Source organism: Pseudonaja textilis, chromosome 4, assembly GCF_049901715.1.
Source record: "Pseudonaja textilis isolate UNSWEBS1 chromosome 4, rPseTex1.2, whole genome shotgun sequence".
In the NCBI taxonomy this organism is placed as follows: Eukaryota; Metazoa; Chordata; class Lepidosauria; order Squamata; family Elapidae; genus Pseudonaja; species Pseudonaja textilis.
Window position 1 is genome coordinate 41,325,190 of NC_141993.1, and position 26,174 is coordinate 41,351,363.

General features: G+C 35.6%; 1 protein-coding gene across 15 annotated transcripts in view; it reads left to right on the forward strand.

Moving 5' to 3' along the window:
* The window catches only part of ABLIM1 (actin binding LIM protein 1), a 200,855-nt gene that overhangs the window by 23,631 nt on the left and 151,050 nt on the right, over positions 1–26,174 (forward strand). For 3 of the 15 annotated variants that reach the window (XR_015743487.1, XM_087932691.1, XM_087932692.1), the window contains exon 1: positions 13,625–13,766. The exons of 7 other annotated variants lie outside the window; for them this stretch is intronic. Coding sequence is in view for 7 of the 8 variants with exons in the window: in XM_087932691.1 (XP_087788817.1) it covers positions 13,694–13,766 (73 nt within the window). In the remaining variant the exon portion in view is untranslated. Of the gene's footprint in view, positions 1–13,593; positions 13,767–13,920; positions 13,983–26,174 lie in introns of those variants that run through there. 5 more of the 15 variants (XM_087932677.1, XM_087932683.1, XM_087932693.1 and 2 more) reach the window with 4 other exon arrangements.

The following is a 26,174-nucleotide window of genomic DNA, read 5'->3' on the forward strand; positions in this document are numbered from 1 at the left end:
GAATTTACTGAGGTAGCCAGGAGAAACAGAAACTGTTTAAAATCACTATTTATTGCAAGTATTTTTACACTTCCCATCTCAGTAATACTTCTAGTGGTCATGTATGCTTGTGGGATTATTTTTTCTGTTCCTCTTTCATTCCCCCTTTTCCTAAGGAAATTTAGTTGCAGAAACCAAAAAGTAGTTCAGATAGGACATAGCAAATATACATGAGACCAAGTTATAAGAAGCTAAAGGAAACATAATTGAACTTGGGTGGATTTGGTGGAAATGATAGTGCTTCTAGTAATTTTTTGGGGGTACACACTATACATACATAGTATGAAAGACTTATTGATTGATGATGTGCCATCAAATTGGTGTCAACTCTTAGCGAACGTATAGATAGATTAACCCCATGATGATTTATCCCCAACATGCTCTTTCATGACTTCCAACTCCATTACCTACCTTGCTGCTGGTCATCTCTTTTTCTCTTCCCTTTCCTCTTTCCTAGCCTTAGAATCTTCTCCAGAGACTTGGTTCTTCCCACAATGAACCAATATTTGAGCCGTATCATTTGTGCCTCAACTCTGGGTTGAATCAAAAGACTAGCCTTTTTTTTTACATTCTTTTTTTAAATAAAGTTTTATTGAGTTTTAACAAAACAAATGAAACATCTTATTTGAGCATAGCTTGGTTCCAGGTTATTACATTTCCATACAGACACAATTTCATATGCATATTCATCTTGTATATTCAACTTCATATCTTATTACTCTTTTTCCAACTTGTCACAATTTCTCCCTTTACTTCTCTTAATTTTCTTTTATAATTATCTCAATTTCTTCTTATTTAATTGTATTGCTTTTACCTAAATTTCTATATCATTTTATTCATTATACTTATACTTTTGTCTGTCTTGTTTACAATTTCATTATGTTCTCTTCCAACCTTCTTAAAAAGCAAAATTCCCTTTATGATTGCCAATCGGAGTGCAACACCTATAAGTCTTATTGTTATTATCATATAAAATTTCATTAAACATTAAATTTATGCATTATAAAATTATAACATTCAAATTTCTAATATTTATTTTATATCATGTAAATTTCATCATTCAGACTCTTTTTGGGACTTCCCCTTAAAAATGTAAAAAGAAAAATTATAAAAAAAACATAACAAAAGCAATATATATATAAACATTAGTGAACAAAATAATTATTCAAATTCATTCTAGTACTGGTATGAGCCTTGTAAATCTTTCACATTTCTTTTCAATATTTATCAATCTTTGAGAACAGTTGAAATGTTTCCCTCCCTCCTTCATTATGACTTAACAGTTAATAGCATACCATTGAATAATCATACAGTTTTATCTTATAATTATTTACTATTAATAAGCAAAATAATGATTCAAATTCATTCTAATAACTGGTATAAATTTCCTTATAAATCTTTCACATTTCTTTTCAATATTTTATCAATCTTTAGAAACAATTGCAATGTTTCCCTCTCTTTTTTATTCTTCCATTAATTATAAATAAACATACTATTACATAACAATACAGTTTTATCTCATAGATTATTTATTTATTTCATTTCTAACTCATTACAGTATTCTACTGTCACCAGCACTATCTTTTGTACCTTTGCAGAAGTGAGGACACTTTTAACTTGGTTTAGCCATTATCTCTGTGTTTTCTAGCTGAGCAAATACCTTTAATCCTAGTACATTTCTCCTTTTTCTTTATTTCCTGTTTTTGTCCCTCATGAGTTCTTTCCCTTTCTATCTTCCCACCTTTTTTCTCATCCCTTTTTTGATACCCTTCTCTCTCTAATTTTCCTTTCTGTGGTTTTCTTTTCTGCTTCTCCTTACTGTTATACTTCCTTTTCAGTCTATTTTTCTTTTTGGCTGTTCCCTTTAATCTCAAACTTTTAACTCCTTTCCCCCCTTTTCCCCTTATTACCACACTTTGTGTTATTTGATCATTGAAAATGGCTTCTTCTTTGTCCCGCCCTTCTTCTTGTTCTTGAAGCTTTCCCTTTTGCTTTTCATAGTTCAGGATCTCCATTTCAAGAAATTCAAATATGAAGCCAAAGGATCTTCCTCCCTTTTCTGCATCTTCTTTCTGTGTTTTAAGACTCATCCTCCAGGAGTGATGCCATTTTAAACACTTTTGAACAACCACCCAATTGACTTTAAGTAAAAACAGAAGAAGAAAGAAAAGATCAATGCCAAAAAACACCTTTTTTTTAATATCACCAGATGATCCCAGACTATTCCTTCTTGTTTCTTTCCTTTCCTTTTCCTTTCCATGGGTTACTGTATCCTTTAAAAAGGTTTCAGTTACAATGTATCCTTGGGAGACTTTTCAAAGTTTCACTGTTAATCCTCTTTATTTTTCCAGGTGGTACTCCATTTTTCCATTATTCCACCCTTTTGCCTCCACTCTTCTCCTTTTTAGGGCTTTAAAATAACCAAAAGAAAAATCTTTATTCTCCTTTTCACACTTAAATTTCAGCTTAATGTTGCCTATTAGTGTCAAGGTAAATTAGTACAGATTTCTTTCCATATCATTTGTAATTGTCAATATAAAGGTAAAAAAGGGGTTTTTTAACCTCCTTTTCTCTCTCCTTCGCTGCTTAGAAGTCTTCTTTCAGAAGTATCTCTCTAAGTACTTTTAGATTCAGGGTACCTTGCTTAGATGTTCTCTGTTGTTTAGCCCGGTCTGTCGTGCTTTCCTCTTTGTCTTCCTCCTGCACAATCTTATCCAGTCGGGTTCTTCTTTGAGGTGGCCATTTCTGACCACTGCTGCAACCACCTTTGGGAAAGGGAGTTTAGACCAGCCAAGGAGGAGAGGTGTGGCTCCCCTCCACTCAGTTAGCAGTCTCCCCCCTCTTCACCACCTCAATGGGGTGGCTTCAGCCCCAAATCCAAAGCATCAGGGCGCTCCAGTGGCAAGCACAGATCAAAACTGGGCACAATCGTGGATTTCAGTCTGTCGCTGAAGAAACCCAAACCAGAAGTCACACTCTTAACAAATTAAATTTGTTGAAGAAAGTTACAAAGCCATATGGTAGAAGCTATAGTGGCACTGAATAAATGTCAGTATGGCTAAAACCTATATATCAGACAAGGAAAATTATTTTTCCTATAAATGTTTTTAAATGATGGCTTATCACTCAGATGCTGCTAATGTGGTAGTTCCTGAATTAAACTGACATTCAAGACAATTGAACTGAAGTTGTAAACTGACATTCAGGAATTGACCTGAAGTTGTAATAGTCAAAATCCCATTAAAGGAGCTTTTTGATAAACCCCTTATGTCATGCTTTTAGTGGAATATATTATTTCTTGGTATGTTTGTTTTTCTTCCTTCAATGACAGCTGCGACTGGCATATGATTCTTGCAGTTGGGCAAACTGATATTAACATCTTGCTCCTGTAAAAACACCAGAATTATTTCACATAGCTGCTTGAAAAGGCAAATACCAAACCTGAAGCTCAACCCCTTCTCTCCTGCCTCCAACCTCCCACCCCCATTCCCAGAGTTAGTACTTTCTATTTGGCCTGGTTCCTGGGAGGCATATTTTGTTGCCAAAGTCTGCTGCCTAGTTCCAACTTTTGTTCTTGAGGTTAATTCATCAGGCAGCCTGCAATAAAGTAATCCTTTTTAAAACAACCATTACTAAGCTTTTGCTTTTTAAAAGTATATCTCTTTTAAACATCAATTGAACCAAAACTCTGAAAGAAAAATAGATTGGAGGATTCATATCGTGAATAAAGATTATAATAGGTTTAGGACAATAACTTATGCATTCTTAATTAGAAATAATCACCAGGAAACAGAATTTCCTAGACAATGCTCAATTTCCTAGACATGTCCACAGACAATGCTCTTAATCACAGTTTATTGAAATCTTAATTTTCTGTGTTTGTGTGAGATATTGTTATACAATGTTTATGCATTGCATCATGAACTTTATGCTGGATTTACACAATGTGCTAAGCTGAATTGTAGTTGGCAAATGTATTGTGAGAACACAGCCAGTGAGTCAGACCCTGGATCTATTTTGCCCAGCTCTGTTGACAGTGATTAGTTTTCAGGCTGGAATTTTTCCAGCTCCACTTCCTGCATTTGGATCTTCTATATTCTGCCACTGAACTGTAACTTCTATAGTAGCTACTGTGAGGAAAATATATTGCTTCTGACAGTATTGTCATACATAGACTCCATTCTTTTATTCTGGCTTACTTCCACATAAGCATTTATGCACAAGCATAACATTAGAGGTAGTCCTCACTTAATTATCCTAATTGACATTGAAATTTCTTTCGCTAAGCAAAGGGGTCATGTGACCCCATCACTTAGCAACAACAGTTGATTGTTAGGCCAGGATCTCATGTTTCTCCTGCCCTGCTGCACTTGCCTCTGCTTCAACTCACTGTATTCCACCATCCTTCTGCTGGCCACCCCTCAGTGCCCTGCACTCTGCCACCTTTGCCGCCTTCCATTTCCCCCCCCCTCTTTCTGCTGCTCCTTGGGCATTCCAGGCTTGGTGCTTTGCCAGGTTTTGGGTTCTCACGAAGACGTCATATGGGCAGCAGCTGCCTTGTGAAGGCTGGGCATGGCTTGTCTACAGTGGGAGATAGAAGACAGCAGGACAGCAAGGGCAGCGGAGGGCACAATGGCTGAAAGAGAAGAGATGGGGAGGAGAAGAGATAGGGGTGGGTGGGTGGAAGCACAACCTGCAGTGGTAAATGCAACCATGTGACTACAGCCATAACTTTGAAGACAGATCACAAATATTATTTGTTCAGTGACCTTGTAACTCTGAACAGATGCTCATTAATTAAGAACTATCTGTATCTGTTCTTTGATCCAGTCTGTAATCCTAAAACCATTTACATCGATTACACTTAGAAATAAAATGAATCCTAACCTACCTAATCTCTTAGATAGCAAGTATTCTTTTGGCCCCTCCCCTTTGGTGCCGATGTATACTTATCAGACTATTCATATGAAAATTGACCTAATATTATGCTTTAATTAATATGCTACCCTATATTTGAGATTATGTTATATTCAGTATACTTGATCAGATAATGAATCTATAAAATGGATTTATTTAATGTATTATAAATAATGTGCAGTCATCTGTCCAGTGTTTAATAGACTGTGTTCCAAAATGTTGGCCAAAAATCAAGAACCATTTCCTATAACATTTTGAAACTTTTATGAGAGAACACACTTTCCTTAAATACCCTTATTTTGATTTCTGTCCAAGATGATGATAACACATAAACCACCATATCAGAATGCTGTTGACAGAATTATCCTGTCAGGATACCAAAATCAGGTACTTGTCAGCCTTATGCTGACTATCTTTATTACGTTGCTCAATTCTGCTTTTGTTCAGGGTTGTCTCCATCCTTTGCCCCCATATTCCAATAAATACTTTATACTTTTTTTTATAAAACTGATCAAAGTATAAAATGCAAATGAAAATAAAAATGGTGAGAAAATGAGGGAGGAAAAGGGGGAAGGAAAAGTTTAGGGTAAAGGGGGAACAAAGAAAGAATATTTTGTTTTTTCTGGTTTTATACTTTTAATTTGGGTTTGGGGATTTAGGAAAGTTTTGTTTTCCGTTATTTCTTGTGTTTTTTGCAATCCATGGGCCTAATGTTTAAGTTTACAGTTTGTGATAAATGTTCTTGTGGTGAAGGCTCATGCTGTGAGCATACCCTGGTTGTGCTTGAGAACCAGGACATTTCTTTTTATAGTTTATAAAATCATATTTTGCATTCTTATATTTTAACCTTGGCTTCTTGCTTTGCTGGGGTTTTATCCAATATTCATACAAGGCTGTACTCTTATCTAACTAAAGGTAAGTTTTACATTTTCCAGGGTAGTCCTCGATCTACAACCACAATTGAACCCAAAATTTCTGTTGCTAAGTGAGACATTTGTTAAGTTAATTTTGCCACATGTCATGACCTTGTCACAGTTGACAAGAATCACTGCAGTTGTTAAGTGAGTAACACAGTTGTTAAGTGAATGTGGCTTACCCATTGACTATCTTGTCAGAAGATTGCAAAGGGAATCACATGATGCCGGGACATTACAACCATCATAAATATAAGTCAGTTGCCAAGTGCCTGAATTTTGATAACATGACATGTGGATGCTACAACAGACATAGGTGTGAAAAATGGCCATAGACGGTCTTCAGTGCCATTGTAAATTTGAATGGTCACTAAATGAACTGTTCTAAGTCAAGAACTACTTGTATTCTGTATCTCTTTTCATTCTTTACTACTCCTTTCTCTTTAGAAATTAGCTATGCTTCTGTATTTCCCTATAGCTTCTTGTAGCATTCTGTTTCTTAAATAAGAAGTGACAACTTTCAGTGCCTTCCTTGGGTCAGTATGCCCTCTTAATCCAGTGTTCAGTGTTAATCAGACTGAGTATTACTTTTAAATTTAGCACAAGCATTACACATCATGATCTCTTAAAATAGATGGAAAGCTATGACTCACTTTATTCTTTCCAATATATGGTCTATGGATATCTGCTGTTTTGGAGAAAATACTTAATGTTATTGTTGTATATTCAAGCATACTTTTAAGATGTAATTGGACATTGCATTGTGTCTTCCTGCAGACCTTACTGGAGGAGTCATTTAAGCTTGTTATTAATATGATTTTGTTTGTACCTATTTGTAGGAAGGGCCAAATGGTATCCATCATGATGATTGGAGCTTGATAATACCATGGAGTTAAATAATATCTGAGAATATATATCCTCGCAAATGAAGGCAAATATACATGTCCCAGGACAATGTTGCCAGATCAAATTCTGCATGAAAGCTAGCAGAATAAAGAAATTAGTGTACAAAAAACCCATAATTGGGGAAAGTATTTGCACACAGTGTGCATACTAGATAAAGTTGTAAAGATGTAGATTAAAAAATGTAAATTGATTTGGAAACCAAGTGGAACAAGCAGCCTATGTCAAAAGTTACTTACCTCTTCCCTGTCCATAGTTTGTAAGTCTTATTTTACAGTGGTTTATGCTTAGTACTTAATTTTCAATCCAACAAATTATTTATTGCTGCAAGAATTAAGTTCTTTTTTTTTCTTTAGTATTTTGGATAAATTGTTTTACCATCAACTCTTGCTTTCTTCGTGGTGCAAAACTGTTGTTTCTTATGCCTTTTAATTTTTAATTGGAATATAGAAGTGATGCACCAGTTTGATCTGTTTTCTTCTTTGGAGTCGTTGTTAAGCCAGCATTTTTTTTACATATCCTCAAGAGTGTAGCTAGATAATTAAAAGATTCTAGATAGATACAAATTTAAAAGTAATTAGAACCTACTTAAATTTCCCAGAAGACAATGTTGTAAAATTAATTTTACCAAACGAATTATTTGACTTGTATGTCATGTCTAGATCCAAATTCCATAGTTGCTCCCTAGTTAAAATTGAATATATGTAAAGAAGAAAGTTGTTGGTAGTTTTTTTCATCTCCCTTATCTTTTGCCTCCCTGTGTACTGTGTTTGCCAATAAAGATTCCATTACTACTCTGTCCTAGATATTATAACTAAATAATAACTCAATAAACAGTGTGTTGTTATTAAAGGAACAGCAGGTTCAGAGGTGGTATTCAGCAGGTTTTGACCAGTTCTGGAGAACTAGTAGTGGCAATTTTGAGTAGTTCAGAAGAACTAGCAAATACTACCTCTAACTGGAGATTTTAAAATATCTTTCCCCTGCCACGCCCACCAAGCCTCACCCACCCAGAACCGGTAGCAAATAAAATTTGAATCCCATCACTGAACAGGTTGGTCTTAAAGTTTTAGATATTCTTAATTAGCAGTCCATATTTGGATTCTTCCAGCTGATGTTAGATGCATTTGACTGATATTTCCATAATACTCTTCAGATAGTAGTAATTGGAACATCTGGGAAGATGCCCTATTTCACCTTCCACATATCCAGTGGTCAGTATCCTTTCTGTTTGTTTGTTTGTTTGGAGTGAGTTTCAAGAGCCTCCTTCAACTCTCTGCTTTGTAATCATGATTTTGAAATTACTTTTGATTTGAAATTATTTGCCTTTTGTATCATTTGTTCTACATGTTATTGCTTTTACTTACTGTCACCACCAGTTCTGGCCTCACCTGCTTCATTTACAATAAGTTGCTCTGCCCTCTACCTCCCCAATTCTGTGGTTACTTTTGAATAAGAGATTGCAAATGTCTTGATACTGCCTACCATTTCTACCAAACGTTTATATATAAATTACTTCTTCGGTTTGTAAATATATATTGTTTCCTTTTAATTGATGCAGATTAAATGATCAAATTAAAATATATTGTTCCCTTTTAATTGATGCAGATTAAATGATCAAATTAAAATATTTTCTTCTTTTTCATGAAGAATATCTCATAATTATTTTGAAAGAAAGCTTATTTAAAATGTTGTGTTCAGTCTCCCTGCATAGGCTCTGTTCTTATCTATTTTATTCATTTTATTTTCTACTTTTCATTTAGTCTGTACCTCCTGTATGTGAAGTTCCATTGCAATGTAAGTAATCTCCCTTAGTTTAGGCATCTAATATTGACCTTCAAATGTTATGCTCTTGTGCCTTCTTATTACATCTTTCCAATTTATGACTGACACCATTAAAATTCCTATTGGCTCTTCTATTCACTGCCTCTGACTTAGCTACATGACAAATCTGGATTTATGACTCTTATTATTTATATATTTGGAATGCTGTCACCTTGAATAACATACACATCCTGCTTTTTTGTGTTAAGTTTGTTCTGTTTATGAGTCATGTTCATTTGCCGAAATAAGTGTTTAGACATACCCTTTTCTGTGTTTGTGTGTGTTGTGTGTTTTATAATCAGTGTTGATTCTGGTGATTGCCTGGACAAATCGCTGCCAGTTTCTTGACAAGGCTTTTCAGAAGTGGTTTACCATTGTCTCCGTCCTAGGACCAAGAGTGACTTGCCCAAGCTCTTCTGCTGGCGTCAGGAGGGGCTAGAACTCATTCTCTCTCACCTTCTAACCTGGTACTTAGGTACTACACCAAATTGGCTGTGTGTGTGTGTTTATCAGTATGTGTGTGTGTATATATGCATGTGTGTGTTTGCATATGTGCATGTGTACACAAACACAGACACATACACATCAGAACAAAATCTAAATCAGACATGAATATTTTTTGTATGTTCTTAAGCCAAATGAAGACCATGAACGGACACCATTTAAGCTTTCTGAGTTGTTCAATATATCCAATGTTAAAGAATTATGCTCCATTCTGCATTAGTACATCAGTTTTAAATGTTCTTTACCTTTAATTGTAATCTTTAGTTTCTTCTGCTTTTCTAGTGTCCAGTCTTCAGAGTTCCATCCTATCATATTTTTAAAGAGGTCAGAACAAAGCATTTTCCCACAGGAAATATTATTATAATTAATTTCAAACTGTTATTCCAAATCTCTCTGGACACTTAATTGTTCAATTGTAAGATGGACAGCATATAAATTTAATAATAAATAAATAAAAATAGTCCAGAACTTTCCAAAACCAACATTGTAATCTCCCTTTTGATATTTATACAAAAAAATTTTAAGTTCTTAAACTTAATGTAAAAGTGCCTTTGCTATGAATTGAAGGAAACTCAACTGATGTTGTAGAACGTAGTGACACATATTTACTTTATTTTTATTGATTAATTTGTCAAACACTTACAAGATAATAGAGATAAGAATAAACGTAAGTATGAATACAGGAAATAGTATGAATAATTGTGGACAATAAGACTGGAACCGTATGCCCAATTGTGCGCTTTTGCATGCACCTCTTAAGAATGGGGTGAGGTCAATAGTGGTTAGTTTGAGGGAAAAGGAGTGTCGGTTCCCAATAGCTGGAAAGCCGTTAACAAGAAAATTTTGAAAATTATGACTAAAGGAAATATATAAACCCAATGTGCAAAAGGCACCAGCCATGGTTTGGGTGAAGATGGTCCTTCCTCATCTCATTTGTGGATAATCTCAAATCGTCTCCTTATCTGGAGAAAAATTCAAAGAGCCAGTCAACTCACCGTGGTTGTTGGCTCGACTTCATTTTGCCACGCTAAAATTTCCGCTTTTAGTGGCACAATCTTCAGTTTCCTATTTCTTTCCTAGAAATTCCTAAATTCTGTTTGCTTTCTTATTGACCAGATTTTTTATTAAAAAAACAATTGAAAACTAAAACATAACTGACTCACTGAAGGATATTTTTAAGATGTGAAATTGTTTTAGCTGGAAAATAAAACAAAAGTTTTGGAATACTCTGTAATAAAGGATATTGTATACATAAATTTCCTCTGCAATAAAAGGATAAGTATACACAAATGTAGCCCATATGAATCATGTTTTTAATACAGATTAGTAAATGAGAGCAAGTTGGGTAAGAAATCAGAAGTTTTTGAGTTTTAATCCTGCCTGAGGCTGGAAGCCAGCTGTGTGACTGTGAACAGTCGCTATGACTCAGCCCCAGGAAGAAGAACATGGCAGCCCTCTTCCAAAAATGTCTCCAAGAAAATGACAAGGCTTGACTTGACAAGACAGACTTGAAATTGAACATTTTCTGTTCACACTCAAAACATTGGTATAAACAATTGCAATTCTATACAAAAGTAAAACAAAAAAAAAATTACATTTCCCCCAAACTTCAGATAAAATAAATACAAACTAGATTTGGTGAACTTTAATTTTTTTCCTTTCAGTTGGTATTGGTTTTGTGTTCGTTTTATGATGATTTCATTCCTGGAAACCTGACACACGGTTTATTGTGCTTTCCATTTTGTATTTTTAGTTTACTTTATTTTACAGAAGTGGGGAGGCAAACCAAGCAGTAACTTTAGACATATCCTTCAATAAAAGTACCTGACTCCTATTTATGATGGTTGCAGTGTCCTGGAATCATGTCATCCGCTTTTGCAACTTTCTGACAAGCAAAGTTAACGGGAAGTCAGTTTTATTTAATAACTGTCTTACTAACTTAACAACTGCAGCAATTCACTTAACAACTGTGACAAGAAAGGTCATACAGTGGGCAAAATTCATTTAACAACTGTCTCGCTTAGCAGCAGAAATTTTGGTCTCAGTTGTGGTTGTAAGTCGAGGACTACCTGTATTAGCATTATTTATAACACCTGTTTATAGTAATGTGATTGCCTTGCCTATTGACTGTTCTTCCTAATTATCTCATAAAAGTTCTTTTGCTTGACAAGCTCTACTGGTAATCACAAGCATGTGCTTATTTATTCCCCATTTAAACATACCAGTCAGATGCCGAGATACGGACTGTTCTGTCACTCTTGAGTTCTTGCTCATTGGAGAAAAGAACAGGCATATAAGACTGACTAATATATTGACACAATTAAAACGTACAAGCTGTTTGATCCGGTGTGTGCCTTGTATAAATACTGGGAGCTTCCAGGTTTTCTATCTACCTGTATACCCTGCTTTCATTTTCATATCTTTTATCATGTTACAGATCTGGAGTTAGTGGACAACTTGAAATTCAAAGTGGTCATGGGCTGACCTTGATACCTATTAATATTTACTATTTACTAATTAATATATCATGGAATATTAATTAGGAGACTGGCAAGCATACCAAAAAATCCAAGATACACACACACACACACACAAAAAGAAAATTCTGACAGATGTCAAGTATGCTTCTCAATAGAGAAGGAAACCATTAAATACTATTGTTTGCTTCAACAGTAAGTAAAATAGTAAAGAATATCTGCTTATTTGTTTTTTAACTAGAGGCTAATCTTTTAGGTCTAGGTGACTATGAGTTTGGAAAGACATGATAGTCTTCCTCCAGGTAGGATCAATGAATTCTTTTCACATTAACATGAAAATTTTCCATTTAATCTTTGTTGTCCTGAATAATGCTGAGATATTTCAGGTACTCTTCTTTTGTTTAGTTACTTTAATCCACTCTATCAGGGAGGTTGGTTTCGTTTGTTTGCCATGGAGAAAAGTGCGGGAATCTGCATGTAAGTGCAAACATTGGTGTGGAAGAACTAAGGGTGATTAAGCTAATGTATGCTAAGTACATTTGACTTTAAAAGACAGTGACAAGTGATAGAAGGGAACATTCAGGGACATTTCAGGAGGAAGGTCTAGAAGAGCTAGTTTGATGAGTACTAAAATTTTTATAAAAGATTTTTGGTGACCAGTTCTTTTGTCTTATAAAGGCTGAAATGAAAATAGTTTTAAGCCCATAGCAAATTCTTTTACATTGGATCTATGAAATAATAATAATAAATATAACTTATGTTAAGCAAAAATTCTCCCAGATCCAAAGCATTGATTCCAGTCAAATTTTGGCACTTCTCATTTAAGAAATAAAATCCTACAGTAAATAGTTTATCCTAAATCATATATTGGCATTGACCTTTGGCAAATGAAAATAAAAATGTAGAAATTGGCATTTCTACCCTTCATATCAGTTATTGTTATGCCATACACATACTTTTTTGCAAGATATTACCTAATTTCTCCACTTTAGCTTTATAAAACATAAACAAAGTAGATAAAATTATCTACCTATGTATTTCTATAAAGTCAGAAGATGGAATTGGACTACCCAATAATAACTCTTTCATGTAACAAGTTCATTAAAGAAGGTTCCCTCCATTGTTCATTGTTAAACAACTTCATAGTTATTTGCTAGCCATTACTAACAACTAAATCATGATTGGAATTAATTACTTAGAAATGTCTATGAATTTGGGCTTTGCTTAGATCCAATTAAAACATAATCAGGTGAATTGAAAACTCACCATTATTATTTGTGTGGAAGTTAATATGAGCATGTGAAGTACAGTAAGTAGAATGATTATGGGATATGACTTGGATATGAAATTGATAGTACACATAGGGGCACATTACGCACATAAAGCTGGGTTGCAAAACATCCATAATGACTTTTCTGCACAACAGTAATAGTTGAGAAAGAGAATTATCTTTGTTTGTCAACTAATGTTTTGTTAATATCAAATGGTCAGTCTTTGTCCAAACCAGTACTAAAATTAGAAGCTTCACAAACAGTGAATCAAGGAGAAAGTTCTTCATAAGCTAATTTTATTGCAAGATGCACTGTTAATGAAGAAATTCAGCAAAGCGTTTATAAGATTCAAGCCTTAAAAATCTTAAATTTCTTTCTCTTGTGTGCGTTTTGCAATGGACTAAGAGAGCCACTTTTGGGTGGCAAGCAAGGCTGACCCTTGTGAATTGTTATTGTAATGGACCAATCGGGTCTTGGGTGCCCTTCTTCCAAACTTGCCTGGTCTACAATTCACAAATCCCCTTATCATTGCTTAAAGAAATCAAGGATCAATACTACTGCCTTTTTTAGTGCTTATGTTGCAACTTCAAAAAGCTCCTTCCTTCTACAGGTGCTCTGAGTCAGAATGCAGGATGACTAAGGTAAGATTTGTAAAGAGCAAAATGCTTTCTATTCTTTTAGCATTGCATTATATGGGAGCAGCAGCACACCCTGCCTGACAGGGCCACTCCTCCCTTGCTCTGAACACTCGCCAAGTGGTTGAGAGAGAAGAGCCAGAAGGAGAACAGCCACTTCAAGGGACTAGTTGTTCCTTTCTGCACTTGGAGAAAATTGTAGCTTTTTTATGTTGGGGAAATATTGCAGCTGGAGAAAACAAATGGCGTTACAAATACACCACAGTTCTGCAACCAGCCAAGGTCTGTCCTGAGCAGCTCTGCTATGTAAACAGCTTGCGATCTGGCATGTTATTTGTATTGTAACCAGGATGTTTTTCAAACAGGAAGCTGATTGGGAAAGTTTTGCAAGACAGATGAGAGCATATGAGTTGTTCTGTCACTAAACTATTAGTATCCAGTCAGACAGTGCAGAAAGAAAATGCTATTGTTTAAAAATGGAGGTCTGGATTCCATATGGTATAGCCTTGTCAGGATAAGAGAAGTTAGGGAGATAGACAGAAAGAAATAGATTGAACTTGGTAGAGCTCATTCCTGCATCTGATGTGTTTGATTTATTTTTTAAAAAATTATGCTGTTGGCATAACTAAGAAAGAGCATAACTAAGAAAGAGAAGCAATTTGCTTGTTAAATTTTCGTTTCCACCAACTTGTTGCTGAAGGATTTATGTACATTTTCAGGATATATTGAATCCGTAATTGGAAAAGGAATTCACTCTGTGCTTATATAAATATGGATCACCTACATAAAGAGATTAACATGTCTTATTTGCTTGAATGCACTAATCAATCTGTTTAGCAAAACCAGGAGGAATGTTTTGCACTTACCAAAAAAGACAGTACATATCGCATATATTTTGCAGACTGTCTATTGATTCTGTATATGGTTCACTTTGCTTATGAATTTATAAATTAACTAGTGCTCAGTTTAAAACTTCAGTTTCCAGGAATGCTTTTTGAAAATATGTGGGTTTAAGGAGACAAGGATATCAAAAATATAAATGGAATTTATATTTCAGGAGAAATGTTTATCCCCAGAGATAAAGAATTCTTGACTTGGTGGTGTTGGTATGGAATTTTTATGCATAGATCATGGAGATTTGTATGATGATCCTTGGGTAGATTGTTTTTGAGGAACAGGTGTGTCCAACCTGTTCATTTTTTCTCTTTACTGTCCTCTTGAGAAATGCATTTGTTTAGGCATGATGTTGATGATGACAATCACTTGACAAGTATATGCTTGTTAGAGAAATACCTACCGCAGCCTTTTATAAGTGGCAAGTTTAGAAAGAGTCTTTACAGGTAAATTGTGTAACTGTGATACCTTTGACAAGATCTAAACCACACATGGGATCATATTAATTGAATTAAAAGGTTTTTATTGAAACAGAACTAGCCAAACCAGTGTGGTGGACCTCATTATCCAGAGACTGCCTTTAATGCAATATTATTAAAAGAATTCTTGGCAACTCTTATGTAAACTCACATTGTATTGTCACATCTGATGGGAGTTGACAATAATTGACAATAATTGAAGATTGAATATTCTGATGCATGTGTCCTAGAACAGGGGTCTCCAACAGTGGCCACTTTAAGACTTGTGGATTTCAACTCCCAGAATTCCCCAGCCAGCAATTCTTCAGCCAGCAAATTCTGGGAGTTGAAAGTCCAAGGTCTTAAAGTAGCCAAGGTTGGAGACCCCTGTGCTAGAATGTTATGAAATTACAATCATAATTTTAACTACAAGGTCCAAAATGTGGTTGCTTTTGACTGAACTGGCCTAAAAATATTATACGAATATACAGATGAAATGTACTTCAGGCTTTATTTCCTCTTCTTTGTTGAAAAGATGGTTGCATCTATATTTCTTAAATTAGAACAGAGGTCTCCAAACTTGGCAATTTTAAGACTTGTGGACTTCAATTCCCAGAATTCTCCAGCCAGCTAATTGAGAGAATTTCATTATATTACATCTTCATAAATGTGAAATTGATGTCACACAGTTAGTTAATGGTTGTGACTGCAGTTTTCCTTAGAGATCAGCCATTTCTAGAAATGTGTTATTAAATAAGAAGTAGGGAATGGAGTTCAGTATCTATGGATCAGCATATGTATATATTGTATGGTGGAAATTCCAAGTTGGTCACAATTAGAAGAAAATGTGAAATATCTTCCCTTAATATCCTAGAGAACCAGTGCCAGTCAGAGCAGTAGTGAAATAGTCCTGATGCACATATCTTGTTATGTTTAATATTTCTTCTAATCACTCTCCCCATTCCTTCATTGCCATCTTTGTAAACAACATACAACTCTGCATCCAGACACCTTTTAAAAAAAATAAGAACATTCTAGGGGTCATGTCAAAGGAAAGCAACAAATGATTGTAACACTGACTTCTTCCTAGGTGGATAGTGACTGATTTTTGAATATGTAGTTTCAGCCTACTTTGAGATGCGGTGCTTTTAAGATTGTAATGGGGGTATGGTTTATCAGAATCCTTTTGCTCTAATTTCTATCTTAAAAATCAAAGTATAATGCCAAAATATAATAACAAAGACAAAAGAGAAAGTTTTAAGATTGTAAATTGAACTGAAATATTCTCACTTCACTCCACCCACCCCCAACAAAAGCTGCAAATATACAGCTGAAAAGGGCAGCCATATCCCTAATGGATATCTAAATGGCCTTTTACGGACTTCAGGGAAGTTGAGAAGCTGAGTTGGTAGCTAAGAAGCCTAGGATAATCCCTTACAGAGTATTCCCACCTGGGCTGGGAATACTAGCATGATTAGAAGTAAGGATTGTTTTGGAGATTTATGCAATACTTTCCAACATGTAAGTTTTCTATTTACATATTCATTAACAGTAGACATAAACTATTAAGACATTCAAAGCTAAAATTAGTCAGAAGGGAGTTTGCAAGGGAGATTCCTGCAGGCATATTTGATTGCTCACTTGCTCCAGATATCAAACCCATGTAAATCTTAATTATTAGTTTAGAATGAAATATTTTAAGTGCATATTCTACTAGCTGTCCATCTTTAAAGTAGACAACTTTTAAGATAAGCTCCACTTTGTGTTGGGCACTTGTTAAAGCAATATGAGGAATTTTTTTTTGAACCAGTGGATGATGAAAAAGATTATGTGCATTAAATTATTTTAAACTAGCAATTACATAGGTGTAGTTAGATATTCTCCATGATGGTGTATTCTTAATTTATGGTATTCTCCCAACTTTCCTAACGATACACTCATCAACCATTCATCTTACTGCTGGTTGTCCTTTTTTTTCCTCTCCCACTTTCCTTCCACTTTTTTCAGCATTAGACCTTCTCCCTGATTATGCAGAGTATTTGCATAATGTATTTGAAGTAAGATAATTTGAGTTTGGTCATTTGTGCCTCAAGTGAGAACACTGGGTTCATGTTTTCAATTACCCATCAGTTTATTTTCTTACTATCCATTGTGTAGTGGGAAGTCTTCTTCAATATCAAAGGTCAAAGAAATCAGTATTCTTCCTATCCTGCTTCTTTAGGGACTAGCTTTTTCCCATGGATTGTCAAAGGGAATGCTTGTATTTGTAAGAATTTTGTAAGAATAAAAATTTTAAATATAAATATATTATGGCATTTGAATGTTTTTTCAAGGCCTTCATGGCTTTTCTAACCAAGTGCTAGTCTGTGGCATATTTCTTTACTGCTTGTTCTTTTACTGTTGATAGATGTCAGGGAAAGTAACCAGAACAACCAAACGAAAGCTTTATTCTGTTTTTATTTTATTCTTCGTTCTTAGAATTCCCAAATGTTTCCAGTTTTGTGGATTGGCGAAGGGGTAGAGGGGATGGTTCCATATGAGCAGCCAGCAAGTGTGTACGTACACACATGCAGCTCCATTTGCACGCATGCTTGCCCAGTGTTTCCACAGCCTAATTGCAAACAGCACATGGCCCACTAGTGGGCCATGGCCTAGAGGTTGGGGAATCCTGTCTTAGATTGTTTCCTGTTGTCCTTGCCAGAACTAGCTCTCACAGATTCTCTTAATTACAGTTTATAATGACTAGTACAACTATATTCTGTATGGCATTAGTTAATCATAATCATGTAGAATACTGTTTATTGAAAGTTAGCTTTTCTGCAAGCTACATTTACAATATTTAAAAAAGCATGGATGAATACATTGGAAGATTTATTTGATTTGTCAATCGCTTACAAGATAATAGGTATAAGTATATACATAGTTATGAATACATGAAAGGGGACATATACGAAAAATAAAAGAAACAACAGGACAGGGACAGTAGGCACATTGGTGCGCTTATGCATACCACCTACAGACCTCTTAGGAAAGGGGTGAGGTCAATAGTAGACAGTCTAAGGTTAAAGTTTTTGGGGTTTGGGGAAGAAACCACAGAGTCAGGTAGAGTATTCCAGACATTGACTACTCTGTTGCTGAAGTCATATTTCCTGCAATCAAGTTTGGTGTGGTTAACCTTGAGTTTGTATCTATTGTTTGCTCTTGTGTTGTTATGGTTGAAGCTGAAGTATTCATTGACAGGTAAGTCATTGTAATGTATTATTTTATATACCATACTTAGATCAGACTGAAGACGGAGTAATTCAAGGTTTTCTAGGTCTAGAATTTCAAGTCTGGTGGCATAAGGTATTCTACAACAAGTAGAGGAGTGGACAACTCTTATTGTGAAATATTTCTGGACTTTCTCAACTGTGCTAATATCAGATACATAATGTAGGTTCCAGACTGATCAGCTGTATTCGAGTATTGGTCTAGCAGTTGCTCTTAATATGATCACAGAGGTCATTTATGTAGAGTATGAAGAGAGTTGGTCCTAGAACGCTGCCTTTGGGGACACCACTATTGACAGGTACAGAATTTCATAGGACACTCCCAATTTTGACCATTTGTTGTCTGTTTGACAGGAATGCTTCTATCCAGTTATGCAGTTGTCCAGAGATACCATAAGATTTTAGTTTTAGGAGTAGTTTGTCATGTACCACTGAATCAAAGGCTTTACAGAAGTCTATGTAGATTGCATCTATTGTTTTGCCCTGATCAAGTTGTGTAGTCCATATGTTTTTGCAGTGTAAGAGTTGCAGATTACAGGATAGTTTTTTTTAAACCAAATTGTTTATTAGAGAGTAGGCTGTTTGTCTCTAAGTGGAGGATAATGGATTGGTTAATAATTGATTCCATGACTTTACAAGTGATGCAGCATAAGGAGATTGGTCTGTAATTTTCAACTAGGCTGGGGTCTCCCTTTTTGAAGATGGAGATGACTATGGCTTGTAACCATAGGTTAGGCAAGGAGCTGGTCCTGAAGGATTTTTCAAAGATTATGCTTAGAGGTTCTGCTATGGCAGTGGATAGCTTTTTTAAGAAGTAGGTACATATTCTATCCAGTCCAATAGATAGAGATGGCTTTAGATTGCGTAGTGCTTTTTCAACATTGTCTTCTGTAAAATCGATATGTATTAGATTATTGTAGTTTTCTGTGGTTTGGCTAGGAAATACTGGGCATGATCCATTGCTGTTTACAAATACTGAGCCAAAGAATGTGTTAAAGATGTTGGCTTTAATGGTGTCGTCGTTGCAGTCTTTACCATTAGGTCCTATCAGATGAATCCCTGTTCTGAGTAGAACACAGATTTGTGATCAAATACAAGGAATAGACCACTTTACTTGTCATGAACTCTATACCTAAGACCTAGAGATGTTTAGATCTCATTTGGCAATGTTGTATTTTAAAGTGATTAAGTAATAAAGCTTTGTTGTCTTTGTATTATTGAATAGAATTATATAACTGACATAGTTACTAGCTCTCACCAGCTGAATGGCTTTTCAACTGCAAATCACCAAATATGCTATAATAAAGCTGTCTTGCAAATAACATGCTCTTCAAATTGATTGTATTTGCAGAAATAATATCAGAAATTTGTTTCTTGTAAACAAAAATGTGGGTAACTTGAAGAAATCACACATGCAATTATAACTAATAATTAAGCAGTCACCAGATGGAAAGACAGAGAATCTTTTGGCATCAGCTACACACACACACACACACACACACACACACACACACACACACACTGAATATTATTAAAAGATGAACTGGTAAACTAGGCTGTTTTTTACATTGAGTTGTTTGGCTATTTGTTTTCTGTTGTTCTATTCTGAATTATTCTTTTCTTTCTACTACCATCTCTCTCTTTTTTTTTCTGTCCAGAGTGTTATGGAATTGTGAATGGGATGTGAATGAGACTTCAGTATTAAATAGATACTGAATCTAGTACTGATTTACTGACACTGTATTGTATACAGGGTTTTATATGTTTCCAAATGTCTTTGCTGTGTGTTGACTATAAATGGATATGCGTGGAGTGATATTTAAAAGTTGTGGGTTTTTGTTGAAGTTTCCAGAGCCACACAACTGTACTTGGTAACTTATTGGCACTTTTCAATTATCTATGCATACAGCTTCAATGCCCTGAACTACAAACCTTTTCATTGTGTTGTGTAATTCACACACTGGGTTTTGAGCCTATGTAAAGCTCTATTTTAGATTTTATAGAAAACATAGCAATACCATACTTGTTCTTCAGCTCTGTTTCCTGAGGTTCTAAATTTCTAATGTCTGGCTCAAGGAACCAAGAACAACACAAGGAGTTATTTCCATGTAGTTTCTTTATTGTTGCTTACCTATGGACAAAAATCTTACATCCCTATATGGAAGGGGAGGGGACTGTTCACTTTCACCCTCTTCCTGCATACCAAAGATTCCAAGCTATGTTGTCTCTGGATCTCAGTGAAGAGACTCCTCCCTCCTGCAACTCTGCACTATATTCCACTCCACTAAACATGATTCAACATGTAATGCCTTGGTAGCCAGTGGTCTGATATTTTCCATTGCTTTGCATCATTGTCCCTGATCCTGCTCTGCTCTCATTGGTTGTATAATATATATTCTCTTTAGCAAGACTCACCTAGTCTGTTATAAGACTGGAGATACTCCAGATATAGTCCAAAAGATTTATATAGCACTCTATAAATGAGATCTCAGTAATCAAATTTCATTACTTACAATTCATATTTCTGCTCCAGTTTGTGATTCAATAAAAGACAGAGACTCTACTAACCTATGCCAAGGATTTGTTTTGCTGGGCATTGGTAGTATCTTCATATTGTCTTAGCAGAGTGATCATTATAAGCCTCAAAGGTCTTAGCAGCTATTCTGACTTGAATATTACCCCTATAAAAGATTCATATGCCCATTTCAAAGTGCATGATATTTTATGACCTTCAAAATTGTACTATTGAGTTCTGTTTTAATCCCATGCAGCCCACCCTCTGGAACAGCATTGTCCAGAAGGTCCTTGCAGCTCCCATCCTGATGATACGCAGAAAGTCACTGGTAGCCAGACTGTTCTCCCAGATCTTGGGGTAGAGTGCTGGTTAAACTGCTGAAGAATGTGGTGTTTTATTATAAATGGTTTGTCTTCTGAATGATAATATAATCATTTTTCTTTGTTATTTTACTCTTGTTTTTAAATGTAAGCTGTTCAAAGTCATGTGGAAATGTGCACCCTTTACATTGAATAAATGAATGAATGAATGCCAAGGGAATTTGGCAGTGGAGTAATTGAGAGCTTTTCTTTGCGGGATTATTTTCTTGGTATTTTATTATCCCTAAGAAGGATTGCAAGTTGAGATTCATACTCTACCTTCATTGCCTTAAATATTTTTTGATAATACCAGTTCCTTCCATCTTCCCTGTTAAGTTCTTGGCAGTTCAAGAACAACAAAGATTCAACCAGCAGAATCTTCTCTTTCAGGCTAAGAGAACAGGCTAAGATTACAGAACAGGATTGCTTTTATTTTTAGAATCTAGTTTTGTCTCGGTTTGTTACGGAACTTTTTAATCTTTTATTTTTAGACTGTGGGAACTGGTGAGGATACTTTTCTCTTAACTGATAAAATTGGAATGTCCATATGTCCAGAATGTGTATCTTTAGGGTCTATATTTATCATTAAAAGTCTTTTCCTATAAAGCAGAATGTGACTTGTAGAGCACTTATTTTCAAACTTCCATTTTCTGCAAGCATTCCTTTCTCACTGCACCAATTTTTAATTTTACTGTTTGGATTATATACACAAATATACACATTTTAAAAAGTATATATGGCACCTATAAACATTTTTCTCTTCCGGTGCATCATTATGTTTCCTTATCTATATATTTGATTTTTTGCCATGTACTCAAGACTTTCCAAATTATTCAGTTCATTGGCGTAGCCATCAGAGACAGATAGGTACATAGTATCAGAGGAATCGTGTTCCCACTGTTACCATGAATGTGTATATGTCAGCAAATTCTTTATTGATGGAAAAATTCTAACATTGTCACTGTGGCCATTCCATCGCAGTGGTGGGATTCAGGAATGTTTACTAACAGTTCTGTGGACGTGGCTTGCTTGGCGTGGTGTGGCTTGCTGGGCATGGCTTGCCGAGCGTGGTGTGGCTTACTGGGCATGGCTTGCTGGGGAAGGTTATTCCTGGGGGAAGGTTACTCCAAAATCCCATTCCCTCCCCACCTCACTAACTTGCTTTCCTGCTTCGTTCTCCTGTGCAGGACAATAAAAGAAGACCCAGCCGATCAGCTGGGACTTGGGAGGCAGAGAATAGATAGAGGCAGGGCCAGTCAGAGGAGGTATTTGCTGGTTCTCCAAACTACCCCAAATTTCTGCTACCGGTTCTCTAGAACTGGTCAGAACCCACTGAATACCACCTCTGTATCTCCAGCTCCATTTCTGTTATGTATCTTTACCCAATGCACACAACATCTTATCAATGTGTTTGCAATCTTCACATTTGAGATACACTGCAGGAGAGGTTACACAAGCAGTTTGCTTTTATTAGACAGCTATTGGATGGTTCAGTACAAATGTAGGCAAGTTGGTATGTAATCTGCTACTCCTCCACATCTGGCAATAGTGCATCAGTCAATCCATCCTCATTTCAGCAATTCTAGCATTCTACCAATTCATATCCAGCAATCTTTCTGACTGTCTCAATCATACCATAATAAGCACCATTGAATGGAACAGAATTTATCAGTAATGGTCTCATCAAATGCCATTGGAGAAATCCAAGATGATTCCCTTTGCAACATGCCATTTTTTTGGCAGCATCAGGCTTGGAATAGATGCCCAATCTCTCAAAAAAGCCAACTTTTTTCAAGTCAACATCAACTATGATAACCTGCTACTATTTCTTACCTGTTAGCAGTAATTCCTACCGTCACCTCATAGGGGAAATGGGCTGCATAAAAATTTAATACAGGTAGTCCTCAAGTTACAAATGTAATGGAGCCTTCCAATTGCATTCATAAGACGAGGATTTATAGGAGTGAATCATGTAACTTGACCGTGATCACTCCCTCCTTTCGTCCACGCATTCGCTAATCAAATGCTTGGGGTGGTTAAGTGCACATGAGGTATCTCATGGTGGGAAAGGCCATAAGGGGGTTGGCTAGTGATGGAACAGGCCACCTGCATCAGAGCACCCAAGGCCTCCCTCGACCCAGAGATTCCTCATGCAATTACTTTCCCTTCCCCACCTTGCCGCTTACCTTTCAAACATCTAGCAAACTGTCTGCTCTCCAGCCTCCCTTTTCTTTGCCTGCTCTCCAAGAGAGTAGCAGGAGACCAGGACAAGTGCACCCTGCTCGGCTTCTCTGATTCACCAAGGCTGACAATACTTAGGGCTTGGAAGACTTGATTGATTCCACTAATTCTTGTCACACAAAAATAAACAAGTTACCTTGGCTTCTCCTAAGTGTCCCACTAGGACTTCCCACACAGCCAAAAGGAAAATCTATCTTGGCAGCCTTAACAAAGTGAAATCATAATAAGACATAAAAGATAATTTTACCTGACAAATATTACTGCCTACTACTGTGTTTTCCTGTCTGTAATGCCATTACCAATGTCTTTAAATAGAAATCTATGTATACAAGAATGGATGTTGCTTCATCTAGGTTGTAAATATGTATATAAATGTATATAAATGCAAATAGAAACAAATATGTAACTAGCATTATATCAACAACAACATAAGGAAAAAGGGAAAATTAACTCTTACATTTATTTCTATGCTGTAGTTTGTATAGCCAAAATTATGGCCAAGAAAGTGTTTAACTGTTTTTAATGTTTATTTAATAAATTTTTTTAAAAATACTGAATGCTGCATGATAGGTGTTTTTAAATCTATATCTTATTAATACAATACCACACTGGCCATTTTAAAACTTTGTTTTCAGTTCTATGCTTATGTAAGCCTGCAACCTGCCTGTATTTGGCACTGTTTACATTTTACTAGGCTTATTTAATTATGAAAAATGATTTCTCTGATTAGTTGGCAGTTCTTCCAATGGGCAAGGTTATTTTGAATTAGTTTCTTATATTTTCCTTTTTCTCAGGACTGAATACTTTTTTCTGTAAGTCCTCCCATAAAACAGTTTGTTCACTCCTTCTCAGGGTCAGGTTTACATTCTTTCACAGCCGTTGAACATTTTTTGTGTTTGCTTGCTTAATATTTGTGTCTTGATACATTGAAGGTTTCTTTGGTGCTTCTTTCATATGGTTGAAATGAAATTAGAAGACTATAGAGAGCTTAACTGAATAAACTTGCATTTTCATGTTTTGTTTAATTCACAAATGTCTTCAGGAGAACTTAAAGTTGTACTCCAAATGCTAATACAATTCATTTTCAGAATTTTATTGTTTCTTGCATAAGTTCTTTCAGGACTAATGTCTAAACTCAGGTGTAATAATTTCTAATTATTACAAATAAAGAATGACAAAACTTCAAGAAAGTCCCAATGAACTATGAGCTTGTTATACCTTTATTTTGACTAAATTTTTCTTATAATTTAGGGAAGAAATATTACAGTTAAGATTCTTAATCAAATGTTAAACTATACTCCTAAAACAGGGATGTCAAACTCACTTCATCACGGCGGCATCACATGACGAATTGGGACTTTTCCCTTCTTCGCTAAACTGGGTATGGGTGTGGCTAGTGCGTGACGCATCTGGCCCATGTCAGCCCTGTCCTAAAACATAGAATTTGTCACCTCATGACAATCCCCTTGGATCTGACAAAAAGGATAATTATATACAACTGGAAAGAAATTTTCGCTCATGATTTTAATGAATGAATCCACAATATGAGTGGGTTAACCTGTTTTTGAAAAGTTTCCTGCTATTTCCAAGCAGTGCAGCATCCACTATCCAACAGTTGTTAAGTCTGGGACAATATTGACAAGTTCTTGCCTATTTGAATTTTAAGTCACAGCATACTTTACAGTGGTGGGATTCAAATTTTTTTACTCCAGAACTGGCCAGAACCTGCTGAATGCCACCTCTGATACTTTAGCTTCTTATTTTTTTATTACTTTGTTTATTTTGTGATCCCATCAGTTCTTGCTTGCAGGCAAACGGTGTTTCTTCCAGATCTTCCAGTGTACCATTGTTGTCTTTGTTTGTAGTCAATCTGTGCAATCTCTGTGAAGCAACTAACTTCCCTCCCTCTGTTCCCCCCCTTCCTCCTTCCTCTCTCTCTGAGAATATTGACAGATGAGTTGATTGGTAACACTACTAAGGAGTGAGTCATCTCCTTGATTTCTTGGCAGTTATTGAATCTTCTGTTTCATTGCCCTTTAACACTTGGAATACAGTATGTTGGTTTCTATAATGCACATACACCAAAGCGATAGAATAATACAAATTTTTCATCAGTCACATTGATAATTTATTTTATACATATTGTATGATTCACATAATCCCAGTTTCCAAACTGGTTGCTTACTTTTCAGACAGGACATATTAGTCCTTGAAAAGGCATATTAGTCTTAGAGAAAGAATGCTATCAAAAACAAAGTAATATATTCATTTTATAGCTAGTGTATATTTGATTTGGGACATGAGTAGGGAGAAGAAATTATATGAGTTGGGTGGTTTGTATTGCTATCTATATATTATTATTCCACAAACCCCAAAAAGTTTAATCTTAGATTGTCTACTATTGACCTCACCCCTTTCCTATGAGGTCTGTAGGGGGGGTGCATAAGCGCACCAATGTGCCTACCATCCCTGTCCTATGGCTTCTTTTATTTATTTTTATATGTATCCATTTCATGTATTCATAACTATGTATATACTTATACCTATTATCTTGTAAGCGATTGACAAATCAAATAAATAAATAAAAAATAAATTATTATGGTTGGCTGCAAAATCATCCAGATGTTCAGACATTTTTATCAAGTCCTTCCCAAGGACATGGGATAGGCAGATTTTGTTGTTTAGTAATACTGAAAGAATCTTTGTAGGATGTGAGCTTTTCCAAGTAAAGCTTTTGCAAGTGACTGGTGGTGATTTTGCCAATGCCGATAGTGTTCACATGATGCTCCAGATGTTTTGGAATTTCATGAAGGGTGCCAATTTCTGTTGACACTACCTTTTACTATAGTTGTTCTGCTAATAGTTCCATGTCTTTAAATTTTGTGATATATATGCTTACAGTTCTTTCTTTTTTCTTTTACTGTCTCCAGATACTGTTCCACTATTTAAAACTT